This window comes from Mchenga conophoros, linkage group LG20 (assembly GCF_057382185.1).
Source record: "Mchenga conophoros isolate Kocher_MC1m ecotype Shallow Benthic linkage group LG20, M_conophoros_male_GT1.1, whole genome shotgun sequence".
NCBI classification, from domain to species: Eukaryota; Metazoa; Chordata; class Actinopteri; order Cichliformes; family Cichlidae; genus Mchenga; species Mchenga conophoros.
Window position 1 is genome coordinate 19,828,740 of NC_140545.1, and position 23,916 is coordinate 19,852,655.

The 23,916-nt window shown below is 40.2% G+C and overlaps 2 protein-coding genes across 4 annotated transcripts in view; one reads left to right on the forward strand and one right to left on the reverse strand.

Annotated features, from left to right (window-relative positions):
* On the reverse strand, positions 1–18,958 carry LOC146550661 (oxysterol-binding protein-related protein 2-like). 2 transcript variants are annotated; one of them, XM_085258884.1, is made up of 14 exons: positions 18,856–18,958; positions 18,444–18,589; positions 18,265–18,337; positions 13,164–13,239; positions 11,790–11,924; positions 11,415–11,512; positions 11,146–11,328; positions 9,553–9,630; positions 9,363–9,452; positions 9,155–9,281; positions 8,600–8,719; positions 6,931–7,054; positions 5,502–5,592; positions 1–4,376 (listed from the first exon to the last, which is right to left on the reverse strand). In XM_085258884.1, the coding sequence occupies exons 2-14, from the start codon at positions 18,478–18,480 to the stop codon at positions 4,274–4,276; spliced, it is 1,335 nt and encodes a 444-aa protein (XP_085115010.1). In that variant the 5' UTR covers positions 18,481–18,589; positions 18,856–18,958; the 3' UTR covers positions 1–4,273. The 2 variants fall into 2 exon arrangements, with proteins under 2 accessions (XP_085115010.1, XP_085115009.1); XM_085258883.1 differs by having other exon boundaries at positions 9,523–9,630.
* Positions 18,311–23,916, forward strand: part of LOC146550662 (uncharacterized) — a 17,461-nt gene continuing 11,855 nt past the window's right edge. Inside the window, exon 1 of one of the 2 annotated variants that reach the window (XM_085258882.1) lies at positions 18,311–18,380. Coding sequence is in view for 1 of the 2 variants with exons in the window: in XM_085258881.1 (XP_085115007.1) it covers positions 22,045–22,656 (612 nt within the window). In the remaining variant the exon portion in view is untranslated. Of the gene's footprint in view, positions 18,381–21,932; positions 22,657–23,916 lie in introns of those variants that run through there. The other variant, XM_085258881.1, reaches the window with a different exon arrangement.

Sequence of the window (23,916 nt, forward strand, 5' to 3'; positions counted from 1 at the left end):
AGTCCATAATTTATTTCTTAAATATGCTTTGTATGCATACGGCTGTGTGGATACCAGTATGAAGAGGAAAGGAAACAACAGATTGACAAACATACAATGTAAACATTTTCAAAAAGAGGCTCGACAAAGAGACAGCGGGGATAAAACAAGATCGGATCAGATTGATCCTGCAGCTCTGAGCGGCTGCAGGAGTCACAAAGTGCTTTGAATTCAGAGTAAAGACACAAACAGCAGCAGAGGGGAAGACATGATGTGGGATATTTCACCGTACATATGTGCACAGGACAGTGAGCATTTGAAATGTGCAGTTTAATGCAACACTAGTGCTTAGAAACAAAAAGAAACTACTGTGAGCATTTTACTACCAGCACACAATATTCATTACCTGCTGCCTCTGTAGTGTCTCCAGCACACAGGCTGCTAGCTAAAGAGTGTTTTATTTCACATTTCAGGAGGGTAGACTGGAAGGATCAGTTTGCATAGGTTCATGATGCCTACAGCATCCCGTCTTATTTGCTTTTAACTGTGTCTGAAAGCACGGCTCCGATTGGTGGAAAAAAAATAAAAAATTGCTTTCAAAGTGTTACTCATCCACGTGTGAAAAAGGCGCCAAAATGATGCAGCTTTGTCATTAAGGGGACAGATTATGCTCATTCCCAGCTTCATGTTTTCTTTTTTGGACTGTACTGGATTAGCTCTGCATAACTCACAGTTCAAAATAACCCCATCTTACACATGGCTCATTCAGTTCACTCTGTGTCTAAATCACAAAAAACATAAAAGACATACACAGCAACAGGGACGTCACCCAGTGTTGAATGAAGTCCTGCTATGAAGCCTCGAGTTGAACATTTTAATTACTTTGGTGTTTTGAAATCAGGTGTGAGGAGCGAGACGCAGCTCTGACTCACTATCAATCACATGACCACAAGTTACCAAAGTGCTCTATTGAACATGATCTGAATCTAGTACATGACTCTATAAACACACCAGCAAACTGTTTACTGAGTAAGCAAGGATTCAGGTCGCCCTCTGGTGGCCATTAAAAAGACTACAGGGTTAAAATACAAAGCTACAGCTATCTTTTATACTTTCTACCTCTGAACAAAGTGTTTATCTCAGAACTACTGTTCTTCTGATTGGCTGCTCCTTGCAGGTGGGTGGGGTCTTAGTGCCTAAGGCCATAGCTGTTGACCAAATTAGGGATATCCACTCTCACTACCATCACATGGAGTGAAGAGTAGGAAAAAAAAAAGTCTGAAAATGAGTGTTTATAGCAGTCTGAACTTTTGGCTCACAGGGATCATTGTACAAACAAACGGCACAACACAGTCACTTTGAAGCCGAGGTGTTCAAACTATGGAGTGCACCTTCAATGGAGGAGCAGTGAGACAGATGCCTCTACTCTTTCTCAGGCCAATGTGAACAGATGTCTGTAATCTTTTTACATTTTTAGTGTTAGTTTAACTTATATTTCCAGAGGATATCATTATGTAAATATCCAACAATCCACTCAGAACAAAGGATGCCCTCTATCACTGCAGAACTTGCCTGAGAATTTTTACATTATCTACAGTATTAAAGTATCCCTGTCGCAGTGGCCTGTACGTCCACGGGTACAACCCTCCAAAAAACCTCAGAATAACTAATTTGGCGTAGTTTTTAATGGCAGGCATTTGCTAAAAATGTAAACAAATTAAAAAAAGAAAAAAAAAAAGAAAACGGGACTCAAGCTGTAGTTGAAAGCTTATTAACCATTTTCATGGAAACATTATCATACGTGTTTACGATCCTATAAGCTCCAAAGTGAAGTTAGAGCAGAAAATCAGTGTGTTCATTATTATAAGTATTACCTATGATGTTTAATATTGTTTGGCAGCACCGAAGCTCAGAGCATTATTAAAAATATGTATTTAATGCAGTGTTTACACTTGGTTTTAAAAAACCACTCTGGAAATTGGATCACAAGTGAACAGTCAAGACTCATCACAGTGTTGCCTCCAAGGAACGGACCACATGTGCTCAGACTTCCTTACAATCTGTGTGTCAAAGTGCCCCAAGTATTCACCTGTCTGTCATCAGTCAAGAGTCTGGAGAGTCCAGATGTAGAGACTGGCAGGCAAAGTTTTAAAAACGGTGCACAAAATAGCAAAAAGAAAAACCACCACGTCCTGGCTTGATGGTTTGTAAGAGATAAAGTAGCCTCTCTGACATCATGCAGCTGTTATAGAAACCTCAACATCAGCGTTTTAGCCACCACGATATCTGGATGAGAGGGTGGAGCAATGAGTGATCAGTTAAGGCTAGCAAGCTTTGTCAGAAAGTTGCATACATTAAGTGCAAGAGACACATATCTGCAAACTAGAGCTGAATGACACACAAATAAAAATAAAGAAAATAAGGAACACAGACTGCATAATTTGTCAGATAGTCTACTAAAAATGCTCCAACAGCACAAACAGAGTGGATAAGTCCAGTTCAGGGCTTTGCAGCTTGATAGGGTTGAGTTTAAAAGTTAAAAATAAAATATGAGGGAATCAAAGGAAGAAGGAGCTGTAAACACGCTTATTAATGATGTAAAGTTGGGCATTTTATCATGGGAGCCTGTGGGAACTGAGTTGTTTTTGGAGCCAGTCTCAAGTTGTTATTAGAGGGGCTGCAGTTTTTGGCACTTTGCGCTCTGGGACTGAAAATGAGGCCAATGCAGAGATGCCAAAAAAACCTCTTAATTCCTCAAGTAGAACTAAAGCTTCAGATATGGAGACAACTTGTTTACAGCTCGTTATAGAAAAAGTGCTGTCAGTACATGTGGACAGTTTGTGCTTCATAACAACAACTGGATGCAGGTGAGACTAAAGGCTGGGGAGTGACAGGTGTGTAGACATAGGCAGCAGCAGCCTCACCTCACCCAAGTCACTGAGCTGGACCTTATCACTGTGTTTCTGCTATTTTGGAACATTTTGATAGAATTATCAGACAAAAGTAGGGTAGCAGCAAAGGCAGAGAAAACCCTCATTAACTTCTAATGCACATCCAGAAGTTAGTGAGATATACAGGCCTGAAATATGACAGAACCACTTCGATCACAGAAGAGTGACATGGGTTATTCCTAGGAGGGTTTCATGGGATAAAGAGTCATAACGACCAGCAGAGTAACACGCTAATGTTGAGGCTTTAATGTGCACCCAGAAAAAGTCCAGAAACCAGTGGGTGGTGTCACAGTAGCTAGCTCCAACTCTATTGTTCACAGTGCCTACCAGACCACACAGAGATGGGCCATAAGCCATATCACTGGCTTGTATACTCGTATTTAATGCGGTGTATTTGGACCTGACACATTTTAAAACCAAGTGTAAACGGCGTCTGACACTCTGTCCGTTCACCCACAGATATTTACTGTGCATTGTGAACATTTTCACAGTGTGTGAGCGGTGAAGGAGCCAGGGAGGCGGCCAGTGTCAGACTTTTTAAAAACGTCTCGTTTCTGCATCCCTTTGCCTTAAAGGTTTATATGGAGGCTTTTATTCTCAGTGCAGAAAAAGTTTTTTGTATGGCTTTAACTTGTGGAAATTATGATGTTGGTGAGCATGCATGGTTATTATACACATTACCTATGTTACAGCGGAGAACAATATAATGTACCAACATATCTGTTTACTGAGGCAGTAAACGTGGTTATAAGCAGCTTTCATTTCTACTGTAAGTCTCTATTCACAGAAACACTTTGTGACATTTTCTTTGATGTTAAGTGCTAACTAAAACAGACATCTAATTTCCAAATAGGTTATATAAAAGTAGCAGATGCGATTAAATATCCCCTGATATTTGAATGCAGCTTGACAGAAGAGCGTGGAACATCTACAGGTGAGATTATGGTACCTGAGTACCCGAACTAAAACTGAAAATATTTCCTTTGCATCCTCCACCAGGTAGCTCACCACGCCACAGATCACATTGGTGGCTGCTTTTAAACCCTTGGATGAGTGAATGGTGAGTAACATACATGTTTAGGGCATATAAAGAAGATGCTTGATGCTTACAGCAAGTAAACTCTACAGTTCTCTTTAGTGTTACACATCTCCTGCAGACAAATGTCACAGTCAGCTGGAGATGATCTGATAACCTGTTTGAAATCAACTTTCATCGATCCTAACAAAGACACAGTACCAGCGAGCGTCTGGCTGTCACGACTCACAGAGAAACAAAATGAAACCTAGCAAAGAGAAGATTTTTTTTGTTTGTTTTTTGTTTTAAACACCAAACACCTCCTGTGTCAATAAATGTTGGGACAGTCAGTGAAGTTCCTGTCAAAGTATCCACCTGTGTACAGCCAGTCCTCGGCTCCTGTGTGAGGGTTTGTTCCCATCTGGAACCACCTGAGGAGGCAGTCAACAAGCCATATCTGTTTTTAATAACATGGTTATGAAAAATGCTGCACAGCATGAGCAATTAGTGTGTTGGGGACACATTAAAGGAAGTTTCCACACATTACAAATTAGATTTTGAATGCAATTTTTTGTCAATCTTCATTTGCTTATTATTGTTTTATTTTTCTTCTGTCTTTATTTAACCAGTAAATGTCAACAAAGCAGATCATTGCAGGTCTAAAACTAATTATAGCATAAACAGACTTTGGTGTTTACAACACCAAATGTGAATCTGAAATAAATGTTAAGACACGAAGAAAAACAAGCTGCGGAGCAAACAATACGAACACAATCAACTGCTAAAATATGGAGAGATAATACTTCAATCACCATGATGTTGGCTAAATTCACTCTTGAGCATTTTGGGCAAATATTTCAAACTTAAGTAAAGAGAAGGGAGGCGCATTCTGGAGTGATTGACTGTTTGGCCAGGACAGTCATTCACTGAGTCATCTGCACACTGTTAGCTTATTTTAATTAAATTTGTCAATCTATCTGTCAGACTGACAGAATTTTTCAGTATTTAAAAGTTTATTTTGTAGTGATTTATAATTTTATTGAACTTTATATGCAATCCCAGCATTAACTGGAACAATAAACTGAAGATACTGCAAATGTTAGCTATGTGCTTCAGTCTGGTAAATGGATGTCACCCACTTTATTAATTCCTGCATTATAAAGTCCTGACTCCAATAAATAAAAGCTCTATGGTTCAAATGGGTTCCAATTCAAACTAACGTCTATTTTAAAACGTCTAGCTAGTTATTTCCATCTGTAAAATGCATCACTCAAGCATTGCTTGTAGAAAATGAAATTTTGGGAGGTAGACGAATTTACAGATTCTGAGTTTGGACATTATAAAATAACAGAGTGATTATACAAGCGGCCTCTCTCTTCATGTTGAACCTCTGCTCACTGTGTTTCATGCTAGAGGTAAAGTAAATCTGATTTGGTCTGATAATACTGACATATTGAGTACAAACATGAGATTGTCATGCTACAAGTGTATGAAATCATAAAATCGGTCTATAAAAAAACCTCCCCAAATCTCTTTAAATCCTCAGAACCTCTCACCTGGTTGACCACTCCTCCTCGTCCTTGGATCGTTCCCTGCGTGCAGCTCTCTGTTTCTCCTCTAAACGCTCTTTCTCAGAACTCGCCAAATCTATAAACACACAAATACAAAAGAAACTTTTAGAGAAGGTCAGACCGAAACGATAACTCGACTTCACCTTTGGCCACTGTGTTTGTATAAACTAGGAGGCTGATAATTTTGTAATCTTTCCCTACATGGTCTTTTTAACCTATTAGGCCTGGGTGGTATGACCAAAGATTCTAGTGGTTTTATAGTATACCATCATATTATTATTAGTTTACTTTTGTGTAAATGGGCCTTTATATTGACTCATTCTTTTGTCAGGCATCTTTAGGATAAAACATATTTTTGAAGTCACCATAAAGAAGAAATAAACCCTAAATAAAAAAAAGCTCTTTTAGAGAACAAATACAGTAACTACTTGGAGAAAGAAGTCAGTCCTTAACAGGTTGCTTCTTCTGCTTTTTGGTTAGATGTCATGCCACTTATTTGTTTAAAAATAAGCTCTACTGTTTTCACAGAGGAGCTGTGAACCTGAAACAAACTCCATTCTGTTTCAGAGTCTCATGGCAGAGCTGATCATGAAAGCAAAGCTGTAAAATTTTCTAGTTGATCCATGTTCATTTATTGCCATGAAGTGACCAAAATAATGAGATGGTGGATAAAAGCATTAGAAAAGAGCTTCCTCTGTAGAATGTCTGGGCTCTCCCTTAGAAATTGGGCCAAGAGCTCAGAGTCAAGCTGCTCCACATCTAAAGGAGTCAGTTGATGTGGTTTGGCCATCTGATTAGGATGCCTCCTTGTTAAGGTGTTTAAGGCATGTCCAACTGAGAGGTCGTCCTGCAGCAGACCCAGGACATGATGGAGAGTTCTGCTCTCTCTGTTGGGTTGGGGATGCTTCAGTGTCCCTCCTTCAAAAGGCTGGATGAGGTGGCTGACACATCACGAAAAGTTTACTGCTCAACACTATTTTTTACTAGAAATACCTGTATAAATACACCTGTAGTGTTGATGGAGGTTACCAGACTTATCCATTACGCTCATCTCAGAGAATTTTACTCAGATCACAAAACATATGTTTAGGACCAACAAATTTTAAGGTATGTTATGGCTAAGGGGTAACCAGGATAAAGTCACACAGGACATGGCAGTCATAACAAACACTGGGTGAGGGTGACTTGGGTGAAGTGAATCTGATTCTCAGAATTTGCTAACTCATTCCTGCTTGTCATTTTATCACCTGTTAAGCTCAATGTAGACCAAAATGACCCTCAGGGCACCAGGAATTATCCCAGTGCTCCTGACGGAACCCTGTTCCACAGTTTTAGAGGCTCATAGTGTCCTGGTCACCAAAAAGTACACATGTACAGTTTCAGCTGTTCTCTTTTCAGGTGAGGTTGACGTTACCTATGTCTCCATTCTCCATCGCTCTGATGTCAGGCCTCAGCCGGCAGTCTGTTGGCAACAGTAGTCTCTCCATGCCGGGCTCCAGCTCGTTTAGTGTTATGGCAAAGCTGGTGAAGTTATACATCTATAAAAAGGGAGAAAGGGCTTTGTTCAAACAGTGCTGCATGGTGCATTGTTATGTGGTCCTATTGCCACAATGTGTATCAAAAGTTATACAAAAATGGAAACTAAAATGTGAAATAACATTTGGTGTAAACTCCATGAGGTAAAGCTAGCATGTCACACGTCTTCCACAGTTATACATATGTGAGAGCAGATTGTGTGGTCATTCCATAGGAAAGATGTCACCAATGTCTCCCACCTGACACCCAAGACCCTCAGAATGAGCTGTGCATCTGTACAACACCTTCAGCATAACTTCGATGTTACAGGTACATCGTAACGGCAAACTCTTATGAAACCCAACATTGTAACTTGCACAGTAACCTGACATGTGCTTCCCTACAGGTCACCAGTGTAGGAGGTAGAGTGGTGGATCGATCCCAGACACCTCTCACATGCTGAAGTGTCCTTGGGCTAGGTGTGTGAATTTTAAAAAGCAATTACGCTTAGATAAAAGGGTAGAATCAATTTAAGTGGGTGAATGAGACCTGTAGAAACCACTTTGAGTGCTCAACTGAGTAGAAAGGCTGTTTATCTGAACCAGTCCATTTACTGTGACAGGCTGCCTGTTTCCTCGCACCCATTTACATCTACTACCACTTACAACCACCTCGACCATTTTCTCTCTAGACCAGTGGTTCTTAACCTTGTTGGAGATACCGAACCCCACCAGTTTCATATGCGCATTCACTGAACCCCTCTTTAGTGAAAAATAAAATGTGATTTTTTTTCAAATTCAAGACATAGATATGTTTTTTACTGGTGCACAAAATGAGCCATGCATGTCACGGTGGAGGCTCTGCTGAACTCCTAAAATCCGACTCACCGAACCCCTAGGGTTCGATCGAACCCAGGTTAAGAACCACTGCTCTAGACCAAAAATGGTTGAGGAATCATGGTAATGTGAAGCGCACATCGTAGGGCACATATAAGCAGAACTGATTTTTCTGTCTGTTCAGACAGCAGTACTTTTCCTGAATGCTTTTTGCTACTGTGATACACCAAATACCCCCATAAAGCTCGTCTTCTCTTCTTTTCAAAACCATTTGAATTTTTGTCTCTAGCACAAACAGTAAAGGAGTTATCGCCATTCAAAGAGCGCTTGTAAAATGAGCCCTCCGGTCAGTTCGATGGTGAAAAAGACTCAAGTCATCTCATTTTTTCCAGGATTTGTAAACCATTAAAAGAGGCATGAAATCTTCAGGACTGAAAAGCAGATTTAAGCTCTGTTGCAAATGATCATGAGATCAATTAAGTGCTTCCCTTTAAAGCTTAGTAAAGTTAAACTTTAGGCACTCTTTGTGCAAAAAGATGAGCAGCAAATTTCAAAGAAAGCACCATGTGATCGTATAATTTTGCATGGCCTCATTAAATATACTAAAGCAAGCTCATTATGAGGGTGTGAAGCCAGGATTTTTATTATATTTGGCTGATTTTATACAGTCAAATACTTTCCAGTGATAACTGAACAATATTTCTGCAGGAAATGCCAAACCTCATCACCGACCTGTGCTGAGTGAGCGGGCCGAGATGTTATCCTCCACAGTAAGGCACTTCCTGGTATCACAGTCACAGTCTCTTGAACTTCTGGCATCTCATCTGCCTCCTCTGCTTCACAGCTACGCTCCTACACACACAGAAACAGACACACAGCTAGTTAAACAACTCCGTCTAACGAGTTTGGGTTTACATTACAAACAGTTCATGTGCAAACGGGTGATTAACAGAACTACGGTCGCCACAAATTCAACACGTCTCTCAAGCAACGATGCATGTCATTGCAAGACATCATGGATTAGTGCTGGCAATGATCTAATCAACACTACACTCTCAACATAACTAGACAACAGCAGCAGCACACTACAGATATCAATACACTTTCACCTTACCTTCTACTAAAGCCACTGCATGTTATTGTGAAAGGAAAAGATGCAGTTTAAGAGAAGAATTTCAGAGTTGTGAGAAAAAAAAAATCACACATCAAACATGTTAAAGAGAAACGTGAGAGCAAACTCAGAGGGATTTCATCTCAGCTTTCAGTAAAAGCAGAAACGATCCTCACCTGTCTCAGCTTCTTTGACTCGCCCCCGCTCTTCTTCTCAGACTTCTTGTACGCGTCGTAAACCTTGGGGTCCACGCTGTACATGCACTCTGTCCATTTCCCATACATAACTCGCCGCTTCTTCTTACTGTTTCAACAACAAACTCCATTTAGAGAAAACTAACACAACTAAAATTCACAGACAGTGATGTCGTGCTTAGGTTCTTACCTTTTATCTTGGATATGACCTTCTACTTTGTGCAGTTCCTTTCCAAACATCCCACAGGGTTTGAAGTTTAGGACACACTTATCACCCGTCCTGACGAATTAAAGGCAAAATTATTGTTTAATAAATATCAGTGATTCAAAAAGCTGTAAGTTTTCATTACCTGTGGTTGACTATCTCTACAGTTCCATACTGTTCAATCCAGAGTTTTCCCAGGATGATGTTATGCACACAGCACATTGGATTCGTCCACGTGTAAGCTTCTTTATGTCTGTCACAAAATCACAACATCTTAAAGGACCAGTTCGACATTTTCTAAATAATAATAAAAACATCAGCACTCACAATTACATATATAATGTATTTAATAAGATGTAAATCAGCCCGAGGCTTTCCCCTGCTGTGCTATATTAAATACATGAAATACAAAATACAAGTTCGAGAGTTAAGCATGCTGTGGGTTTTTTTCTAAAATGATATATACAACTGAGAAGATTTTCACACAATTTGTGAAGTTAGCGTTTTACTCAACAACCCAAAAGAAGTGGAAAATAACCAATAACGCTTATTTTTCAGCAGGGAATATATTAATAAAGCCCTCATTTTATCTGTCAAACACTCAACTTATTACATTTCATTGAGCTAATAACTCTGCTGAATACATGCTTAAGGAAGACAGATTTTTATATCAATGGTTCATCATTTCACATCTAAATATAATTTAAAAGTCTCAAAATACAACTGTACGTAATTAAATACACTTACTGCTCATCCATAACAATAACTCTGAAGATTTTGTTAACCCATTAGATGCCAAATGAATCTTAATCAACTGAAACCTCAGTTTCATACGATCGCCACCTTTGTAAATCCCCTTTTCGTCAGTGTACAAAAGTTCAACTACATATTTTATCCCTGAGATAAGTCAACATAAAAAAAGAAACGCAAGTTTAACAATATGTCTCAGTTTCTGTACATGAAAAAAGAAATCCCGATGCAATAAATGAAAGAAAAATTACATGAAAAGTTCTGGCCTGCCATTACCCAGACTGTCCTGCAATTCTAGTTTTTATTAATTCCCTGTGGACCCACTCTAAAAAAAGTGGGAAATTTCTATATTAGTTCATTTTAAGGACAGGAACTTTTCTGTTATTTAATGGTTTATCTATTACTTAATTATGCTGTTGTAGTACAAATAACCACAAGGAAGGTCCTTGTCAGTAGGAAAAGGTGTAAAACGCAAAATATAAAGAAACTATGATCTGAAAACCTCACAGAGAAAGCATCTTCAACATCACAAACATCCAATAATTAACTGGATGCTTTTATTTTTTATTGGACTGAAGTTAGGGGAAAATTGCTCAGTGTGTCAAACGTCAACAGAGTCAGTTTACAGCACTCATGTTCAATGTGATAATACTGTGTGTAGATAAATTCCATGTATCAGCACATCTAAAACGCTCTAGTTAACATAATTTCTTGCTTGTTCAGTCCATAAGTGAAATCCGGATCATTTGAGGTTTTATTTATAGTTTTAAAGAATTAATTAGGACCAAGTCATGAGGAATTTTGAGAGCTTTGAGCAGACCCAGATTAGTCGTTTAACCCTTTCCCATGACTACGCTAATCTAACCAGCTGCTGCTTGCGGCTTCTTCAACATGAATGAACATGAGGTCATCCAAAGTTCAACATGTTATGAAAGTTTAATAATGCAGCTAAAAGCCTAGCACCAGCAGAAAAGTGGGTGTGCAGAACACTAGATCAATAACTGCAGGGAAATCTCACTTTAGTAACTCCAGCGTCATGGTGCCTTTAGGTTCAGCTTCCACACTTTTGCCCCAGAACTTGAGCTTTGGGTAGATAGAGCCATGAAACTCAAATTCTTTCTTCAGCGACTCGGCGTGGAAGGCACTGATGGGAGGGTGGTGGCTCACCTGCTCCGAGATCAATCTGTAGCCTTCGTCCTCCCTTAAAAAAGATGATTTGAAATAACTGGATGACCTGAAGTATCATCATAAAGGCATAATGAAGCTTCAACCCATCCTCTCCAATACCTTGTGAGTTCATAGGTCTCCCCCAGCAAAGGATTGAAAGGCTTTCCAGTCCTCTCCCATTGAGATGCTACAGCCGAAACAGCAAATGCAGCAACAACCTGTCACAGAGATGTAACGTGAATCAGAGCCGGGCTGCAGCCACTGACAGCAAGTGAAAAGTCATTTTTAGAAAACAATCCCTCATTCCTGCTTTTCTAGTGTTTATTTTGGGTTTATTTTTGGTTCATACACTTAAAAAAAAGAAAGAAAAAGAGCTTTAAACAGTTCATTATTTTCCTTAGCAATGTTCAGAGGAAATGTATTTCTGGGAGAAATTTAAATGCACTGACAGTATTTTTAAAACATCACAACATCACGTGTGTGTGCTGCCTGTACCTGCATGCGGTCTATGGAGTCTGATAAACTGCAGGCTTTGTGGATGAGGTGAGTGTGCTCCATGTACTCTGAGATTCTCTGGAGAAAGCTGAGCGGCTCGTTAAACACGACCGGCATTGCTATTTTGGACAGCTCCTGTGGCAGCACAACAAAAACAATCAATCACTCTCATTCAGAAAAATAACTCAAAGGCTGACAGAAATTACCTCACTTCAAACAACTTATGCAACACATTACTTAACTTACAACAAACATTCACCGGTTTTAAAAAGCAGGAGTAACAATAGCACAACATTCACATTTACAGTTCAGATGTTCATTTAATTATTTTGGTTATTTTGAAATGACTTCCAGAAGCAAATGTAAAGACGAGTTCAGTCAAGACTGATTTTGTAACAGAGAGATTAAGTAAGCAAAAGCACTCAGTTATTCAAAGTTGACCTGTTATGCTTTCACCTTGCTGTCAGCAAATATGGAAATTTCCCTAATATGGTCATCGCAGCTCGAGTGTGACCACAGAAGCTCTGCCCACATGGTTACAAGGAGCAGCCAATCAGAAGACAGTTGGATTAGAGGGATGGGATAAGACAAATATGGATTATTTCTAACCTAACTGTGCAAAGCAGCTCTACTAGACTGCAAGAATAAAAATGTGAAAGTGGAAATAAGCAGAACAGGAAAATATAATCACTCCAATCTTAAATCTGATCAACCCTATCTCTAATAATCAGCTATGTACCGCAGGCCCTCAAGCTGGCAGAGGTTAAACCTTTACTTAAAAAGCCATCTCTAGACCCAGCTCCCTTAGCTAATAATAGGCCAATTTCTAACCTTCCTTTCATATCAAAAATTCTTGAAAGGGTAGTTGTCAAACAGCTAACAGATTATTTGCAGAGGACTGGCTATGTACAATTTTTAGACTGTAGCTTTCTTTTCTCACAGTTTCATTTGGAGATTGTGAAAACCAGAGATGACATAATAGGGACACAGCTAGAAACTAGTAGAAACCTATAGGCTAAATCAGATATCTCACCCCTGCCCCTAATGACAGCTGAACCAGGATTTATATGAGCACATTGTGTTGCTGCACCGATGCATGCACACAGCTTAAGTTCACAATAGTGATGGGACATATTTCCACTTGATAGTGCAGTAAAGCCGTTGGTCGAGTACTTTTTCTTTTCTTTCTGTAGTCATTAGTAATTATAACTACAGGTACTGACACTCTGGACAGACCATTAATGAAGCTATAATATGACGCAACTTTGTGTATAAGTATTTCATGTCACAGTGACCACAGAAATGAAAATCATAGATTCAAAATCAGCACCCAGCAATATTACTGGAGACAGACATGAGTTTGGTAGGACTCACCATACCGATGCATTTCTTCAGAATATTCCAAACACTGAAGTTATTTCTGGAGATCATTTCAGCTGGCAGCTTTTTCCTGGATCGAATAAGAAAAACGATATTAAGCAACAAAAACTGTTTTAATAGATATCAAGGCCATTATCAATTCTGCTTAGAGCTCATATTTCTCATTAGCTCTCTTTTGCTTAGATCTTTGATAAAAAGTTGTGCTAGCATGCTGACATTACCTCTTATTCCAAAATATATGCAGGGTGGACAGCTCAGTTCAATTTTATTTATATAGCGCCAAATCACAACAACAGTCGCCTCAAGGCGCTTTACTTAACTTTGGCTCTTGGCGAAGGCGGTCGCACTTTTCTCCTCTCCCTTCCCTTATCTTCCCTGCTTAGCGTCTTGTGTCCTTGGCTAGTCTCATCTATTTTCTTACTCTTTCCCTGGAACACTTTCTCACAGTCTGTTCTCTAAAACCTAAAAGAGGAATTATGGATTTGATCAACTGGTCCCTGAACACAACTGACATCCTCTTCTCAACGAGAAGCCTGGGCTCGGGTGAGCCTGAGTGTCCTGGAGTGTCCCTGCCGGATACACGATGGACGGGTGGCATAAGTGGAGGATGGCAAGACTGTCGATTGAAGACATCGAAGACATCTACCTGTTCGGAACTATGATAACAGGGTTCTTGCTGATTGCTGATCGGAGCTGGCTTGGCCCTAGCTTATCGAAGATTAAAGAAAGCGGAATTGGCTGTTCAAAACCCCACAAGGCTGCCCGCTGTGTTGAAACGATTGGACGAGTCGTGAGTTCTCAAAATGGGCTCATTGAACGCAGCACGGATAAGATCTTGGAGAAGTTTGAGGCTGCCGTGAACACTCAGAATAAGACCGCTGAGCGAAAATTGGATAACATATTGGAGAAGGTCATGGCAGTCTTGAGTTCTCAGAATCTGCTCTTTGAGCGCAAGACTGATAACATCATGGAGCGCAAGATGGATAACATTGTAGACAAGCTCACGGCTCTACAACGGGAGATTGAGAGACCAGTGTTGGACTGCTAGAACAGCTTTGAAATTCACATGAGTTGTTCGCACTACAGTAAAAACCACCATCATTTCATGCAGCTACCACTTCGGCGCCAGCTGTGGTCTCAAGGCTGGAGCTGAACAAAAACACCCAGATAGTTGACTGTGCATAGATTGTTTCTTCCTATCCTACGTAAGGCCACCTGGGTTGGCTGGAAGACTTTACTTAGCCTGGCAGGGCGAAGGACAGTGTCTCAGCTGAAGTCTGGACACACACACACACACACACACACACACACACACACACACACACACACACACACACACACACACACACACACACACACACACACACACACACACACACACACACACACTTTGAATGAAACGGATGAACCAGAATTGGTTTGTAAAAATGCTGCAACTTCAGTGATGTGGCACTGGTTTAGCTTTCGTCCGTCAGATACACAACAAAGCACTATTTTTGGTAGCGCATGCTAGCGGGCCGTCGTTATTACCGTGTTCTTTGGAAAATACGGCACACATAAAATCAATCCTTTGATTTTTCTGAAAATCAACAGTGCCCCTTATAATCCCGTGTGCCTTATGTATGAATTCTGGTTGTGTTTACTGACCTCGAAACGATTTTATGTGGTACACGGTGCTGGAAAATGTTTTAGTACGACTTTGCCAAGGTACGAACCCGCACAGCTTGATGGGCATTACGGCTATCGTAGGGAGGAGCCTCGTGGAGTGATACGCACTGTGCTTCAACATAATATTACCGTATTGTGTGTGTGTATAACCTCTTTCTAAATTTCGTGGATATTATACATGGTTACGCTGAGGATATGTCGGCCAATTTCCACTGGAAATGCCTTTTGGTTAAACTGTCAGCAAGGAATTTGCATTTGCACTGTAAAATTTTTATATAACTTTAATGCAAAAAACAGCTGCTTGTTTAAGTGAAAATACGTTGATTTTTTTTTGGCACTAATAAAGTTGTGGAGTTGTAAAGTATTTTGTCTAGTGTCAATTATATCGTCAGTTATATTGTTATCACAAATTTTCAAATGTATATCGTGATAAATATTTTTGGTCATATCGCCCTGCTCTACATGCAGGTATACACTCATCCCCCCCTCCCCTTCCAAACGCCTTCAATGCTTATTCCCTCCCGATGCAGACGGTGGATCAAAGGGGACCAGTGCATATGCTGCAGGCCCAGATGCGCTGTCTACACGGGCTGTCTCTCACCTTTTACCCATCCCTGTTGCTTGTCATATGTTTCTATGGTGTATTGACAGTCATGTGCTTTTTGTGCCGGGGTGTTTTTTTTCTGCTCTCAAACTGTTCTCCCATTAGGAGCTCAGTCGGAGTTTTTTTCTCCTCCTCTCACCTCGTGTTATGTATTTTCGTTGTTTTTTCCTATCAGCCTACCTCTCTGACATGTCTCCCAATGTGATGTCTGTGTAAAGATTAGTCAGAGGGTTCCTTTGTAAGTGCGCATGCACCATTAGCCTGCTGTAACCTATAATTTCCTTCGGGATTAATTCTATTCTGATTCTGATTTATATTGTACATTATATCCTATAATAATAGATACAGAGAAAAACCCAACAATCATATGACCCCCTATGAGCAAGCACTTTGGCGACAGTGGGAAGGAAAAACTCCCTTTTAACAGGAAGAAAGCTCCAGCAGAACCAGGCTCAGGGAGGGGCGGGGCCATCTGCTGCGACCGGTTGGGGTGAGAGAAGGAAGACAGGATAAAGACATGTGGAAGAGAGATTGTCAGAAAGACAATCATACCAACAGATAATTTCTAATCACTAATTACCAAAACCTAACATTCATGTCTTTGGGAGGAAGCTTTAATATAAGATGGGAGCATGCTAACTCCACATGACCATCCACCTCTGGAACATCTACTGCAGAGGTGTCCACAGACCTTCTGGCAGAGGACAGTGATGGCAGAGTTGGTAGAGCAGACAAAACCAATTGCAGCCACTGGGGTTGATGTGATCTTCTCTAAACTATTTTAATCTAATCTGTCACACTCAAATAAAGCACCTCTGGCAACATTATTCACACTCGGTCAGCTGATACAGAGGATGCCCAATCTTCTGCATGATGCAAAATGCCACAAATTTCAGTTAATTTAAAATATGCTTAATTTTTTGAAGACTGTAATTCACAGTTTTAAATTACTCTTAAATACAGACATAATTTCTTTTATCGTCTGAGGTTATAACTGTCCTCCAAATTCTTTTCTCCAGTTTGAATATCTATTAGTAAAATTAGTTGTCAGTACAATGCTTTTTATGTTAATATAACATTAGTGGACATTGGTACTGACATGCATTACATGGAATATGTAATACACAACTGGCAGGTCATATATGAGTATTGGTTTAATTTAGAGATGCAACACTATTCTTTCAAATAATATCCCCTCGTTTTCTGATTTAATGAGTGTTTTAATACAAAGTAGCTCCCAAATCGTGCACCCAAACATTAATATTGTAAATACACAAAAAAAATAGTGAATGACATTTAAATTTACTATATTAGTACATATCAACAGCCCTAACTAATAGTGAGGGGAAGAGAATTTTGGAAGAAGTGAAACTGATCACTTTTACCACCTAAAGAAAAAGAAAACAGGCTAATTAAACCACCGATGTCGTGGCTTCAGCTGGACTCAGGATGTCAACAGCCTTCAGCTCGAGTGTGTCATTAATAGAGAACAACTAATGCTAACATGGTGGCAAGCAATTTAAAGAGGCAAGAGGAAACCAAGCATCCATTCAGCGAGAGACTTTGCCTACTGTGAAAGACCACAGTATCTGAACAGGCAGCAATAACATTTATTTGACTGTGTAAAAAGTGTCTGATAAGGAGATGGATGCACGTTATAGTTCACCTTGTTATAGTCTGTGAATACACGCAAACCTTGGAATCTTGGTTTTCTCTTTTTTCCTTTTGAAAATTACTAAATGTGTATATATTCAAGGATTCCAAGGTGTTCAATGTCATTCTAACACATGTATTCACATGAGGTGAAACAAAATTGTGCACCTAGGTTCCGTGTAAAAGCCAAGAGAACACAAAAGAGCAATACAGGAAAAAGGGAAAAGAAAAAGTATATACAGTGTCAGTACAAATAAGACCATTTTCTAAAAATAATCAAATTGTGTGCAGTGGAAAGACAAGTGGCTTCACATGTCTGTTTCCTCTGGCTGGGAGCAGCAGAGACTACAGAGCACCACCAGAGTTCAACCGTCTTGCAGCCTGAAGAAGAAGCTGTTCCTCAGTCTGGTGGTTCTGCAATTGATGCTCCGCAACATCCAGCCTGAGGGGAGAGGGGAGTGGGACAAACAGTCTGTTTCCTGGGTAAGTAGGGTCTTTCAAGACAGAGAGGCCCTTTTGCTGCTAGTGTAGATGTTTGTGGTGACGGTGGTCTGGGGGATGCTGCCAACAATGCTCTGTGGAGCTTTCACCACCCTCTGCAGAGCCTTCCTCTCTACCACAAAGCATGACATCCCACAGTGATGCAGGAGCACGGAACACTCTTCACCACACATCTCTAAGTTCAGAACTCATGATAGATCATCTGTCTCCATCTTACTCTATCTCTAGCACCCTCCTCTCACACACCAACCCTTTCACTCTTGCTGCTATCCTTCTGTCATAAATCACCCCAACACTTGTCTCCTCTCCTAACTACCTACAAACTCCTTTTCACCTCTCTTATGCACTGCCCATTGCTTTAAATGGTTGACCCCAGGTACTTGTGCACCTTCACTCTGTTTGCTCCTTGCAGCCTCACTAAATTTCACTACTCTTTTCTCTAAAGCATACCTCCACCTCTCCAGGTTCTTTTCCACCTGCTTCCACCCTCACTACAGATCACAATATCATCTGCAAACATCATAGCATCAGGGAGACTCCTTTATCAATCTCTCCATCACTCCTGCTTTAACCTTTCAGAGGATCGAGGTGATCACTCAGAACAGCTCTGCGTCAATGAAGTGATTATGTTTTTCCGTAATTATTCCCCGCGTGTGCACGGCCCCTCACCTGCGCTCCCACACTCCATTCTCCTGTGTGGCATCTTTAAAGCTGACCTCGCAGGAATCATCTGACTCCAACCCTGGGGATGATGAGCAAGAGCGGGAGTAGGAGGAGGAAACAAAGTAAGTATACAGGAAATAACTATATATAATTAACTAATTTGGGCCTTCGTCGACATGTCTCACCTGTCTCAGCGTCGAAAAACTCCTCCTCGCTGTTCATACTGAGCAGACAAAGTAGCTGCAGGTTACTCAGAAGTCATGTTTCCACCGTTGGCCTGTCCCTGGAGTCCAGCCTCCCTCCGAGCATCACAGACAGCAGCACCCACCACCTACAACGACACCGGCAGCGTCAACACCAAGCGCATGAGTAATGTAATCAAAACAAAAACAGCTTCCTCTCTGGCTGTCAGTCGCCGTGCTCCTCTAAAAAAGCCATTAGTTAGCTTTAAGACTAGCTAACGAGCCCTTAGCATCGCTGCTGCAGATGGTGTAAATGTCCGCTGGGCAAAAAACGATGTAACAACATCAACACAGTCAACAACAAACCACAGCCGACACTGGCACGGACATTTAAACACAGCTCAGTCACATATACCTGTGAGTTCAGGTAAAGTTAATGCTCCGGTAAAATAAACAACCGAGCACTGTGGTGCCTCTGGAAGTAGGCGGAAGTGGGCAGCAAGGACACCACGATTGGCAGGTTCGTCAGCCAATCAGAGCGCAGGATGCAGAGGTCCAGAAAATAAAGGGCAAAGAGCAAACGTGGGGTCCAAAGGCTATTTTTACACATAACCAATAATGTGACATTAAAAAAGGCAACACTGGGCTCAGGCTGGATGGACCAGACTCTTTAAATATTAATATTAATATGTGTTAAGTGATTATTATAAGTTTATTATTTTATTTTATTTATACCAGTAACACAGGCGCACATAGAAGCTAAAGGGTTTGTAATCGCGAGTTTAAAATGACCAAGACTTACTAAATATTTAAATAAATCTGCAGTTGTTTATATGCATGCAAATTATTAGGCTGCATTATTAAACTGTACCTTAATTTGTACATTTTGTACGATCTTTAGCTTTTAATACAGGTGCAAATTCACCCCTGACATGGAGATAAATAATGGATTGATGAGTTTGTGGTAACATCCTGAGGCAATCTTAGTTCATGTACATTTTGTGTGGTTGGAATGATGGATGGGTGGTTTATTATAGTGTAACATTGAAGAGCAGGTTAAAAAAATATATCGAAAGATGAAATATCAACGGGTTGTTTAAAAATTCTAGAGGTTTCTTTTGTTTTTATTTGTTTTTAACATTGTGGAATTTTCTTTTAGGTTTTCTTTTAATTTTCTTTTAAGCTTCCTTGCCTGAATTTTTTTAGCAGGAAAAAGGAAAATCAGTGTTATTTTGTGCTACAAACTAAGTGCTAGTTTTCATTTTTCAATTGCTGAAATATTACATTTTATCCAATAATTAGACTATAAATCTATATTAATTCAACCAAATCATTAAGGAATATGGTTTAATTGTGTCAGCCCTGTGATATAAAGCCTACATTTCCACATGCCATTGAATTTCTTATAAAGCACCCACTAAGATATTTAATTGATTCATGTTGAGATGATAAAATGCAGTGAGGCAGTACAGAAGCCCATCAATAAATGGCAAAGAGTTCATTCTCTTTAATAAGCCTTTAAGTGCACATAAATGTTAAGTCATTATTACAATAAATTGTTGTAAATGCATTGTGGTGCAAATGCATTGTGGTGCAGATGCACTGTAGCGTTTGTGCAGAAGGTAAGATCAGTTTGTCTGTGTAGCTTCTCAGCCATCCAGTTCATTGTAGTCTAAGGAGCTTGGACTGAATTCTTGAGGAAATTTCACCTCTCATCCAAGAGGGTTCTCCATGTTAAGTCATTATTATAAAAATTGTTGTAAATGGATTGCAGTGCACCAAGAAGCCTCTTGAATGCTTGGATAAGAAGTGAAACATCTAAAAGTAATTTAAAGAAGTCCAGTTGCTTTCTTCACAAGCTCCTTAGAAGTTAAGATCAGCTCTTTCTGAACACTGAAGATTAAAAAAGAAAAATGTTATTTTTCACAACCTGACAACCCAGATGTTCTTATAATGGTTCATAAAGCACTAGTAAATGATTCATAACCCATTAACGCTATCACTGAAAAATGTGGCAGAAAAAGAGCCGCTTATGTAGTCAGCTGAAAAGCAGGTGGTTTTGACACTTGACTCAATGGAAGCATTATCAACATTATCTTAAGAGCCATTTTTTTTGTGCCTGTTCCGTGACGGGTGTCTTCATGGACATCACCCTGTGCATCTCCACTCATCCACTCCTGTATCCAGAGAGCAAAGGTGTGACTGAGGTGTGGAAGGACGATGGGGGAGGAACCCGACTGTTTGGTTATTATAAACAGCTGTTTAATAGCATAATAGCTGCCCGATGAAGATTTAGGTTGTTGTTAGCTGGAAGAGGAAACATCTCATGTCCGTTACAAACCACAAAGACCTGCCTATGGTCCTTTCAAACACAGCTCCATTATCCACAAGGTGGCAGCTTTACACAAACATCCCTCTTGCTTTATTCATTCTGCTAATTTTTTATTTTATTTTTGCAGACACTGGTCAATATTTCAAAAATAAATTTCAGTTTAAAACTAAATACGTATTAAATTAGAGCAACACTACACAGAGGGGAATTGTGCAAACACCCTTTTAAAGGGGAGACCTGTAATGTTTGAACTTATTTTCTGTAATATATACAATGGAAGATGAAATGCTAAGCAAGGTTTAAAATAATGAGGTACAAGCAATCCTTGTGAGCCACAAAACTCAGGCTTCATCTGAGCTAAATGCTCTATTTCAGGCATTTTTTTCTACTCCTTGCTCTGTTTTCTTTTTCTTTTCTTTTTTTTCTTATTACAGCAGCACCACCTACTGTTCTAACCCTGTGTATGGCATGCAAGGTGCAGCCAATCAGAAGAAAGCTGGCTGAAAAGCAGATGAGCTGAACTGAATTGATGCGAATAGAGCATCAGTGAGGAGCTGCAAAAAGACCTGGTATATATAAAAAGATTATTATGAGCTAAAACATGCAAATGTAGTTTGTTAGAGGCGGATAAAAAATGTAACTGGGAATTAAGATAATTTATTCATAGTAGTAGTCGGTTAGTTGGGTTAATTGCTTGTCAGATTTCCAGAAGGAGAAAGTGGAAAAAACTGCTTAAGAATCAAAGAGAGACCGGAAAACCGTCAAAATAAAAGCCTCCAAACTGCCTCTCTACATCAGGCGTATGGGATGATAACAGTATGATAGCAATATGAAAACACGAGGTAACAAACACTTAAAATTGTATCTTTTGTATGGAAATTTACAAAATAAACTTAATCATTTAAGTTTATTTTTATCCTAGGCCTACACAACATTTTTAATATCGGATTTGTTTTCAAATTCATGCTGGTTTGTAGCCACAGTTGAATGTTCTGGGAGAGTGTGTGTAGAATAAACATAATATGTACTCTGACCAAGATAAATGGAGAAAAAAAGAAAAAGCAGAGAAAACGACCGGAAGTCCGTTCTAAGCTGCGGTAACGTGACACTGTGACTTCTTCTGTGAGTGCGCTTTGGCAAAGTTTCAGTGCTGAGGATGCAGAGCAGCTAGTCGGGTGTTCAGAGTCTGTGAGCTGTGAATTTTGATATTTTAACACTAGTTTAAAACTGTAATGATCATCTTAGATTTTCTGTTTAAAAGCTAAAGAGAAAATGACGAACAAAGACGGCGATAAGAGCCTGAAGACTGCACTCCGCAGCCAGAAACAAGCCAGGGCGCACCAAGAGAAGAAGGATCCATCCTCCAATGATGGCTCCTATTCAAAGGAGGCACAATTCACGGGTCAGTGCGACCCTGTGAAGGAGGTAAAAACTGCGGGACCGCAGGAAAAGAGAGCAGGGAAAGTGTCATCAGGTGTCAGCTCCGAGTGCCAGAGGAGCCCCGGCGCACAGAGGAAACTCTCCGACGCCAGCAACGCTTCGGAGGATTTGAGCAAAGACTCCGGCTGCCTGTCGGGGAAACTGTCCTCCTCGGACAGCAGCTCGGAAATCTCTGACTGCCCGTCGGACGGTAACAAGCACGACTCTGACTTAAGCTGGATAGACGGCAAAGCTTACGTGACCCCGGATAGCGAGGGCGCAGGCGACGGCAAACCGTGCGCAAAAGCGGCGAGAGATATCTGCGTTCTCCAGGCGGAGGCTGCCGCAGGGGGCTTTAGTTTGTTCAACTCCTCGGGGGCGTTTATGAATCTTATGATGGGGGAAACAACCGAAGACCTCGTCAGGGAATTGGAAGATCTGAGATCAGAGAACGAGTATTTGAAAGTAAGTTTGATCTAATTTGATTAATTAAATTAGCTTAATGCAATTAGCGAATTCAATTTGGTTTTCACGAAATGCAGCATCTACCTTTCTGTATAAACTCCGTGCATGTAGGTTTTGCTTGTTTATGAGAGCCTGTGAGTTTCTGTGGGAGGACCCTCAGCTCAACACCAGAGCCGATTTTCTGCAAATGTTTAGATCAGGCCAGTCTTCTTTAGTGAGCGCAGAGCAAGTGGCTCTAATACAAGAGTCAAAAGTCACTACTGACCTAAATAAATTATGGAACAAACCCACACTTACTCAGATTTTTACAGTAGCTGAGTAACTGCTGACTGAGCTGGTGATTAGATGAGTAACTCCTGACTGCAAGGGCATTTTATTGGTCCAACTGAGGAAATTACTCTGTAACTTGATGCAGCAGATCACCAGTTTGCAGGAATATATCTGGAAACTGGGGTTTGATTATAAATTGGTGGTTGCAGAGTTTTGTTAGTGGAGTACTGCTGAGCAAGTCCATCTACAAGCCCAATGGCAATGTCCGTTTTCCACTTTCACCTTTAAAGGGATGATCCACTTATTCAGAGCTGTACCTTGATAATAAAAAAAAAAAAGGTCATAATCGAAGCTGCTGATGTCCAGATATTCAGACTTTCTGAGTGTGAGTCAAGCTTTCTGAGAAAACGTTTCATGACTTAGAATATGCTGGAAACAACATGTACAAAAAATAGCCCCAAATCCCTCTTTCTGCCCTAGATGCTCACTTCTGTGACATAACTTCACCTTGTAAGTGCAGATTCAAACTGTGGTCATTAAAGTGATCAGACACTTTGAAGGGTACGTACAAAGCACAAAATGGCCATTTAGGCATCAAACTGGAAAATATAACAATTAGAGCTTAAGTCATAAATCAGTTAGTTAGGCTAATATTAGCCAATATGTTTTTTAATGAATATGTGTACAAAAATATTTTTTAAGTAATTTATACATGGCATTAACCCGTAGTTTGTCCAGTAGATAGGATCTTATTGTTTATAACACTCGAAGCATTGCTTGCAGCACATGTAGCAGAGTAGCATCCCAGCTGAGTAAAGAGTGAATCCATGTTTCACTTAGTTGTTTTCAGTCTCTAATGCCACCATAACACCTGGATTTAAGTTAACGGGGAAAATGGGAAAATATAACTTTCTGATATTCACAGTGTTGTGCAAAAGTCTGGAGACTCATTTATTTATATTTTGCCTCTAAGTAGCCAGACATTCATGT